Here is a 9,878-nt window from a genome sequence, read left to right on the forward strand (position 1 = left end):
TATTTTAGAAATAAGATTGAGACTTAAGGAAAAATAAGTCCCTTTATCTATATGCTTTAATCACATTGCAGAGACCCAGTTTCAGTAAGTTTATGTTTTTGACATTAAGAATATTAAACTCATTTCATATAGATGTGGCTCTAGTAAATTTTTTACTGAACTCTGCCTGTGAATGACTTAGCAGAATACTGCTTCTTCATGAGTTATTTTCCTGTCTGCCATTTTCTGGCTTTGTTACCCTTTTCTGGAGTTTTCTATTTGTTTTGTTTGTTTGTTTTTGTTTTGATTTGTTTTGAGTCAGGGTTGCCTAATTATGTAGCACTGGCTGTCCTAGAACTCACTACATAAACCAGGCTGGCCCCAAACTCACAAAGATCTGCAAGCCTCTGCTTCTCAAGTAGTGGGACTGAAGGTGTATGCCACTACCACCAGACTGTTTTTTAAAGCTCAATGTAGTCAAATAATCACAACAGCTTCTGAGTAAGTCTAATACGCCACACACTATGTCAAGGCATCTAACAGCTCACTTACAGTTTAACATTAAAGTGTAACAAGATAGACATCTGTATCTCAAGAATAAAACCAAACTTCAGAAAAGTTACAAAATGAACCCAGAGTTGCTGAATTGGTCATTGACAGAATTTAGACCTAAACCTCAATCTAAGGAAAACTGAAACTTGTGTACATAACTTTCAAATATCTTTCATAGATTTTTGCTATCTCTATTTTTTTCAGGTCCTTTATTCCCTGTTTTATTAATAGCTCACTTGAGGGGTTTTTTTGTACTAAGTGTTATCAGTGCTATTGTTCTTCAAAATTTCTGCAGATAAACTCCTAACAGTTCTTCTATTGCTTCTACATCCAGAAAGAACACTGCAGTCTTTTCTTTACTTCCTCTCACTAAATGTCAAATTTAATCTAGCTATGATTATTATCAGGGAGTTCTTCAGCCACAGCCATTTCCTGCCCCAGTTACTGTTCACTACTCAGAATTAAATCCAGAATATTTTCTTTCTTGCCTAATGCTCATAAAAATCACCTGTTTTAGGATGCAGTCAGCATTTTTCTTTGCAAACTAACCTCTGCATTTTTTCAGCCACCTGCACAACACTAACAACCTGAACTGAAAATGCAGCTGTCCTAAATGTCATCTGTATTTGCATCTTAGACATTTCTGATGATCAAGTGATGGTTCAGTTTTATAAACCCGTGTATGCTGAGTTCCACGATAATGAGAGAGATATAACCATGGAATCTTTCCCTCTGTTTCAAGTGCAGTCCCAATTCAAAACATTCTACCTTGACAGCATAGCCCAAGCTAGTTTTAAGATAGTGAGCTGGCTGTGCAGGCATGTGGCACATTCCTTCAGTCCCAGACAGAGGAAGCAGAATCTCTGAATTCAAGGCCAATCTGGTCTATATGGACTTCCAGGCCATCCAAAGCTACATAATAAGACCCTGTTTCAAAAAGGAGAAAGAAAGAAGGAAAGAAAAGAAAGAAAGAAAGAAAGAAAGAGAGAGAGAGAGAAAGAGAGAGAGAGAAAAAAAGTGAAAAAGAAAGTTGGCTGATAAAGGAGTCTCTAGACTGGGTAGAGGTTAGGGACAACAAAAGCCACTTTAAGATTCCTATACAAAGGTGGCAAAAAATGGTGCAAATGCCTCTGGGTGTTTTGTTGTCTTCATTTACAGCTTGAAAGAAAAGGCTCACTGAAACGGTGAAATGCCTGACTAACCAAACATGTTTAAAAATGTATGAATAGGCACTTAGAAAATAAGGGTTGAAGAATAAGTATTAGGTAAAAATGTAACAACAGACAGGTTGTTTCTCCAAGTGTATGTGATGGTTTACATGAGAATGGCCCCCATAGGCTCATGGATTTGTTAGGAACTGTTTGAGGAGAACTAGGAGGGATGGCCTTGTTGGAGGTGTTAAGTCACTTGGGGGTGAAAGCCCATTTACTTCCAGTTCTTCTCTTTTATTTCTGCTCCAATGCTTGTGGATCAACTTGTAAGTCTTGGCTACTATTTCAGGGCCCTGCCTGGCTGCCTGATGCCAGGCTCCCCACACTGTAAGGGCCACAGACTCTTAACATGCACAACCATGAGTTCCAAATTAAATACTTTCTTTTATAAGTTGCTTTTGGTCGTGGTGTTTTGTCACAGTAATAAAAAAAAAAAAAAGAAAATGATTTATTATTTAAGTTTGCAATTTCTGACCTTCAAAAGTGGATATACTCACACTGCCTAGAAAGAACCTATGCAAATTAGCATTTACTGTTGGTATTCATAAGGACTTACATACAGAGCTACAATGCCCATTCTGCTGTGAGACTGCCTTCTGTATGGAGTAGCTTCCTTCCTTCCCTATTTATGGAAACTACTTAAGCCTCCAATGCTCAAGAAAGCTCCTCCCTGGACCTCTCAATCTTTCTCTTAAAAAATAAAAGATATGTGTTCCTTCTTCTTTGTTCAGTGCTTATCATGATATATTTTATTTAGTACTTAATATCCACTTAGAAGCACTGTCCTCTCTGCTAAACAAATAAGGAAAGTGATGTGGTATCATAGTCACAGTAAAAAAGATCAACAGGTATTTAAACTTGAGTGAGTATAACTTGTTTTGATTTTCTTTCTTTTTTTCTTTCTTTCTTTCTTTCCTTTGTTTTTAATTTACACTGATGTTTTGCCTGTTTGTATGTCTGTGTGAGGATGTTGGCTCTCCTGGAACTAGAGTTACAGGCAGTTATAATCAGCCATGTGAGTGCTGGGAACTGAACTCAGGTCTTCCAAAAGAACAGCCAGTGTTATTTTTATGTGCATTGATATTTGCCTGCATGTATATTTGAACCCTGGCTTTGCCATCTCTCCAGTCCCTTTGGTTTGTTTGTTTGTTGTTGTTGTTGTTGTTGTTATTGCTTGAAAAAAGGTCTCACTACATAGACTAGGTTGTCCTAGAATTCAGACATCTTCTTTAAAGGCACATGCTACCACACTTGGCCCAGGTACCTACCCTTTAAAATCACCATAAAGTCAGCCAGATTCCAAACACTGTCACAATACAATGAGGTACTATCTTTTGTTTAAGTATCTCTCCTCCTAAGCCACTGACTCCATCCCTGCATCTTCCACAACACTCAACTGTGAGTTTACACAGTGATCCGGAAGCTTTACAAGACAAAGAGCTTGGATTCAGTTTACCACTATGCAACACTGTTGACTTCAGTTTATTAGTCTCTTTCTACCAAGTCTACGCCCATTTTACTGTAGCCCTGACATAATACTTGAAATGTAGTCCTTGTAATCAAACTGATTATAAGTGATTTTATCAACTCATCACCATTAAAATCTCAAACAGTTAGTTAACTAAATCTTAGTTGTAAAATAGAGAAAAATAATTAGTCATTGGATTTAAGTGGCATAAATAATCCAACTAACCCAACTAATTTATGATCTTCATGTTTTCAACATAGTAACATACATTCTCTTAGTGATGATATATGCATTACATATTCCTTACAATTGTACACAAAATGGACTAGCCAAAAAGGTTTCCACTTAAAAACTGTTCAGGTCATCTTTATTTTTAGCACCAACTCTCCAGTGCCAAGTTGGCCTTTAAAATATTTAACTGTTGCAGGCTTGACTACACAAGAGTGCCCACACTGTTAGATGCACTTGAAATGAATACATTTTTATGGTCTACTACAATATGGTAACAATCAGAATCCTTGCCACCCAACATTAGATAGTATTGGTATCATCTAATGCATTCAACAGCGTCCTTGTGCAGGAGGCAGACTATTTCCAAAGGGGGAAAAACTTAAGAAATTTCCTGGAACCACCTTGTTGTTTTCTGGTTCCAGACATGGCTCAGTTTGCCTGGACCTCCCAATTCCTTTCCTCTAGAGTCTGGAGTCTGAGTCATAAAACTCACAGGAATACCCGTTTCTTTCTCTTTTAATCTATAGTCTACAGGAGGGACTAACCTAAGTTAGGACCTGAGCCCAAGTGCATGTGAAGACCAGTGTTTCGTAAATCCTTTTTAAAAAAAATCCTTTTTTCAAAAAGGATTTACGAAAGTACCTAGCAAAGTCATAATAATTTATAATCAAAGACTCAGAAGAAGAAAAATTAGGCAAGAAACGCTTAAAAATGTTTGGTGAAAGCAATAAAAAAATTACAAAAGTATTAAAAGTAAAGTAACATCAAAGAAAGCAACATCTACCAGTGACAAAACAATTGTAGATTGCATACCTAATTTACATACACCCAAGTATGTAAAACCCACACGGAAGATTAATTAATTGTTTCACATTGTACTCTCCCTGTAGCACATATTAATGCAGTTCCTCGGCGTTGTCGGGGTAAAAATAAAATGGTTAACAAAATGATTCCTGAAGTTTAACAAGGCGGCGATGAGTTGGAAAGCACAATACCAGAACAATACTAGAACGCCGGCTGTCAACACGAGGCAGAAACAAGGTGAAGCATGCCTATGGACCATGGCATTGTTTGCAGACCTGAAATGCCCTGCAAGGCCCATGCTCCGGACTCAGGCAGCCGACCCTCCGCAGGCGCTGTAGAAGCCGCAACTCCAGTGCGCCGGGGCTGCGGGAGCAGCCGCTGCCCTTCCGCGCGGGCAGTGCCTGCACACAGGACGACCGCTCTGCGAGCCCGCGCCTCGGGCCGCTGGAGAACCTCGCGTGGGCCCGGGCCCGGCCACCCGCCGCCCACACACGCCCTCTGGGGACCGCGCGACCCCACGCCGGAGGAGCGCAGAGGCGCGGGCACCCACGCCGTGCCGAGCCTCGGCCCGCAGCCGCCGCGCCCCAGCGATGGGAGGGGGCCGCGGCCGAGCGGGGCCCGCAGGTGCCCGTGGCAGGGGGCGCTCCGCGGACCCCGGAGCCCGCGCCCCATCCCGCTCGCCGCCCTGCCGCCCTGCCGCCCGGTCCACACAGCCCTGGGATCCTGTCAGAGCGCGGCGACCTCCACATGGCCCGCCGAGCGTGGAGCTGTGGCGCTTACCGTAGCCGCCGGCGCCGCGCCGCGGGGAAGCGGCTAGGAGACGCGCAGAGGCTCGAAGGCAAGCGCAGCCGCTGGAGCGCGGAGAGCGACAGCCCCGCCGCCCGCAGCGCGCTGCTCCAGCCTCGCGCCGCCCACCGCGACCCCGCCCCTCCGCGGCTCCTTGCCTGGCCACTGAGTCTGCGCCGCAGGCCTCGGGCTGCGGGGGCGGGGCGAGCGGGGCGGGGCGAAGCGAGGGCGGGGCCAACGGCGCCCTTTTGTCGAACCAGAAAGGAGGAAAGTCAGTTACTGGCGGCCAAATGAACCAATGAGCGGGAGGAACGGGCCTGAGCTCGCCGAACGGCGTCCCCCTCTGCTCTTCGGGATAGGCCAAGGGCGGCGGGAACAGCCCCGGATGTGGGCGGAACCCTGAGGGGTGGAGGGCCCCCGCTGCGGCGGTTTGGAGAGGCGGAACTATGTCTTCTCCATAATTATCATGTGAGGGCCTAAGAATTTAATGGGGGGGAAAAGTGTGGAAGAGGACTAGGATCCAAACTGGCGGATTTCCCGACCTTCGCTGCCCTCTCGGCTCTCCCGCCAGCTGCGCTGCCAGGTGAGTCAGGAGCTCGGCCCTTGTTTGCCCTGTCGTTGCCGCGGCGCTGCCTCCGGGTGACCCTCACCCCTTCATGCTGCAGGCGCGTTGCTATGGGGTGCATCTTGCAAAAACTGCATTAAATCCCAGCATGAGTTTGGGAGAGTCCGAACATCCCCACGAAACCACCATGGACATTTCCAGACCAAAGACCAGGATAGTTTAGGAGGATCCTGACGTTCCAGGACAGATGAGCCCTAAAGCCAACCAAGTTGTAAGGGGCGAAGCCACTGATTTTGAGAAGGAAATTGTGAGCTGATTAAACAGAGCTGTCTTTGGGTAAGGAGAGTTCATTTAGTATTGAGAGTAGCGGGAGAAGGGAAATGGAATGGTATGGGAAGGACCTTGGATGAGGCTCCTACGCACAAGTGAGTACTAGATGCAGGTGTTAGAATAAGAGGCCTGTATATTTCCGTGTGGAGAAAAGTTCTGAAGGTTTCAACAATGGATCGGGAAGCATACGAGCAAAAAAACCTACCTTCTGTGTACAGATATAACCACCTTAAGTGGGAAATATCTGTTGAGCAAATCTTAGCCTTAGAGTGCGCCTCTGACCAACCCTTAGAAAGTGGTGGTAAAACCCAAATACTATTAAAACAATTAAGATGTCTTTGTAAAATTGGAATCTTGTCTCACCATTGTAGTTCAGCGTATGCAATCCTTAAACGTCAGTTAAAGGTCAATAAGGTCATCTCCATTGTTGAGAGTATTTTTCTACAACTGAGTTTTGTGTCGACTCACAATTATAAACTTGTAGCCACAATAGGCTTAGGCCCTGGCATCCTTTCACCTCTTGTCCTAAAATGCCTGTGGTCATTGCACTCAACTTGATACTTGTCGCTGAAGGAGAGGGGGAATGAAGTTTGTGTAGAGAAAAGTTGTATTTAAGAGTATTAATGGTCACAAATCTTCGTTAAAGGTTTTTGAAACTGGCCAAATAAGAGGTTGGGATTGAGCAAATAAAATTCACAGGATTAAAAAGACACAGTTGTTAATTAAGCAGCCTGCCCATATCTCTACCTCAGCTTCCAAATTTAATCTCATTCTGCTCTGTCCTTTCTGGAATGACTGGTACAGGAAATTGCCTTCCAAGACTGAGCCTAGTGTGAGCAGTTCTCTTACACCCCTTTGCCTTTAGTCCTAGCAGAGTCAAGTCAGGTAGCTCTTTTGAGTTCAAGACCAGGCTGGTCTATATAAGCAAAGTTCTAGGCAAGCCAGACTATGTAGTAAGATTTCTGTCTCAAAAAGAAAGCCTTCCTAAAAGCCAAATTCCTGCAGTCCAGAGCATTTGCAAACTAAACAAAATGCAAATATATGGGTCTGAGGAGGAGCTAGGACATCAGCGTCTAACTATTGAACTGCCACAGGTGTGTACGTTACCGAGATTGCCATCCTAGAGAAGTGCAGACTTTATCAAATAGAGCTGACCACACTGTTCATTTGGTCCTTCTAGCCAGCTCTTTAGCTCTTCCTGTTTGTTCCTGCATCTTCTCTACCACTGGTACCTTTTGTTTACCTCTGGAGTTTGTGATCTTTCCCTTCTCTAGTGTGTGCCTATTATCTTCACTCTGTCCTTTATCATGGAGATCACTTTTCTAATTAGTGATGACCTGAGCTCAGTCCCCAAGACCCCTATGGTGGTAGGAGAGAACCAATCTTCCTACTTGTTCCTCTCACAATCTCATGACCTATATTTCGTTTTCTTCTCCAATGGTCAAAGGAATAAAATGTTACTCAGCTGTTCCATTTCCTTACCCTCTGTTGAATAAGTTGCCTTACTCAACTGCATGTAGTTTGCCTTGTGATTTCCCATTGTATTTACCCTTCATCTTCATGGTCACAAGGTTTCAATAAAAAAAAAAATCTTGAATTATAAATCCATATGTGAAGATTAGATATAATACATCTTTATACTTTAAGCTAAGGTATAAGTTTATGCATTCACAACTGAAAGTAGAAGATCTTAAGAATTATCTTGGTAATATTAGAATTGAAAAAAATAAGAGAAATTAAAAATATTCTGGCAATGAGTGGGTACTGGGCCTTCCAAATGTAAGGCTGCATCCTAGAGTAACAGACTCTAGAGTCCTAGGTAATGGAGAAATGGCTAGTGATTAAAAATGCTTGCTGCTCTTCCAGAGGACCTGAATTCAATTCCAATACCTACATTAGGTGATTCAGGACTGCCTGTAACTCTAGCACCAGTGGATACTAACCAGGGATATCCACATTCAGAAAGAATCTTAGCATTATACATTTTTTTTTCTGGGCTTCATGGTCATTTGCACATGTGGCACACACATGCAGACATACACATAAAAAGCTTTTAAAAAGAATCTATTTTAAAATAGAAGAGAGAACAGTGATAAAACGTTAGCCCCTGTCATCAGATCATTAAACACTAGATGATAACAAAATCCCAAGTTTTTCAATGATCTGCTGTAGCAAGGAAATATTTAAAAATACAAGAAATAAGGATTATGTAAAAGTGTAGTTGTCAGTCCTGTGTGGATTATTTAGCCAAGTAAAGACCTTTGCAGTCTTGCTGTTCTTATATCAGTCATTCTATCCTTACAAACCTCATGATGCACCAGGCAGTGGTGGCACATGCCTTTAACCCCAACACTGAAAAGGCAGACGCAGGTGGATCTCTGAGTTTGATGCCAGCCTGGTCTACAGAGTTCCAGGACAGACAGGGCTACGCAGAAAACCTGGCTCAAAACACGTTTCATTGTGTTGGCCTTGAGTGCTTTATTTTAACACCTCTTGAAATTAAATGCAAAACTCTAGGTTTGCAAGTTTGCAGAGAGATTAAGAACATCCCTGAGGTGCAGATAAAGTCATGACTTGGACTTGAAAACACTGAGAAGGAACCAACTACTCTTGAATAAAGTTCATGCTCAGTGTCTACACTAAACATCTTAATAAGTCAGTCATGGACTATAAGAAATGGCGGCAGTGGCTGGAAAGAGTGCTTCGCAGTTAAGAACATAGACTGCTCCTACAGAGCCCTGGAGAGCTGTTCCCAGCACCTACTGTTGGGAGGCTCATAACTGCTTAAACTGCGCTCCAGTGAAACCTGCCACCTCCAGCCTCTAAGGGCACCTGCAGTGTGCATATACTCGTACATATACACGATTCAGAATTGAGTGTGTGTGTGTGTGTGTGTGTGTGTGTGTGTGTGTGTGTGCCCATGAGCATACAAAAATAGTTGGTGATTGCTAAAAGAGGTTTTGAATGCTAGAATGTTTTCCAAATTAGAGAATCTGAGAAGCAGGAAGCAGCCAACTTGACTAGGAATCAAAGTCATTTCTGCTATCAAATTCTGACCTTTTTTCTTTTCAGGGTGTCTCCCTTATTTCATCCCTGAAACAGACTCTTTAAACTGTTTAAATGAGAATGTCCTTGGCTCAGAGAGTACTCCTCACCTGGCTTTTCACATTACTCTTCCTCATCATGTTGGTGTTGAAACTGGATGAGAAGGCACCATGGAATTGGTTCCTCATATTTATTCCAGTCTGGATATTTGACACTATCCTTCTCGTCATGCTGATTGTGAAAATGGCTGGTCGGTGTAAGTCTGGCTTTGACCCCCGACATGGATCACACAATATTAAAAAAAAAGCCTGGTACCTCATTGCAATGTTACTTAAGTTAGCCTTCTGTCTCGCACTGTGTGCTAAACTGGAACAGTTTACTACCATGAATCTTTCCTATGTCTTCATTCCTTTATGGGCCTTACTGGCTGGCGCTCTAATAGAACTTGGATATAATGTCTTTTTTGTGAGAGACTGACCTCCAAGTACATCGTCTCATTTCTGTTGCTGTTCAGCAAGCTACACAGTATTCCGAATCTTTACAAGTTTCAAGAATAACAGAACTGAGGGAAAATACCGAGTGCGGCATGAACTTGTAGCCAACCCAAAGCTAAATTATTCAATATTTGAGTTGATATCTTTATTATCCCTGTGTAAATAAAGCTTGTTTCTGACCTCATTTTTCCACATGCCTCTTACCTTGTATATAGTCAGGACTTAATATAAATACAAAGTCTTTAGTTAAATAACTGTATATACATTTACTGGACTGTGACTCTGTATAAACAAAGTAAATATGCTTTTAAATTATGAAGGGAAAATTGGTTATGGAAATATTTTAAGGATGCCAACTTATGTTCCAACCCAGAGTCTTGGTGTGACATTTTTATATAGGATAGTTTTACTTT

General features: G+C 42.7%; 2 protein-coding genes across 3 annotated transcripts in view; one reads left to right on the forward strand and one right to left on the reverse strand.

The window, feature by feature from the left end:
• The window catches only part of Phtf2 (putative homeodomain transcription factor 2), a 110,887-nt gene extending 105,713 nt beyond the window's left edge, over positions 1-5,174 (reverse strand). Inside the window, 1 exon segment of the mRNA XM_034519109.2 lies at positions 5,026-5,174. The gene's annotated coding sequence lies outside the window, so the exon portion shown is untranslated.
• A 236-nt stretch (positions 5,175-5,410) lies between these two features.
• Positions 5,411-9,649, forward strand: Tmem60 (transmembrane protein 60). Of its 2 annotated transcripts, none has more exons than XM_034519110.2 (2): positions 5,411-5,614; positions 8,999-9,649. In XM_034519110.2, exon 2 carries the CDS (start codon positions 9,047-9,049, stop codon positions 9,446-9,448), a length of 402 nt encoding a protein of 133 aa, XP_034375001.1. In that variant the 5' UTR covers positions 5,411-5,614; positions 8,999-9,046; the 3' UTR covers positions 9,449-9,649. The 2 variants fall into 2 exon arrangements, with proteins under 2 accessions (XP_034375001.1, XP_034375002.1); XM_034519111.2 differs by lacking the exon at positions 5,411-5,614 and adding an exon at positions 5,623-5,932.
• The last annotated feature ends 229 nt before the right edge of the window (positions 9,650-9,878 follow it).

This window comes from Arvicanthis niloticus, chromosome 15 (genome assembly GCF_011762505.2).
Source record: "Arvicanthis niloticus isolate mArvNil1 chromosome 15, mArvNil1.pat.X, whole genome shotgun sequence".
NCBI classification, from domain to species: domain Eukaryota; kingdom Metazoa; phylum Chordata; class Mammalia; order Rodentia; family Muridae; genus Arvicanthis; species Arvicanthis niloticus.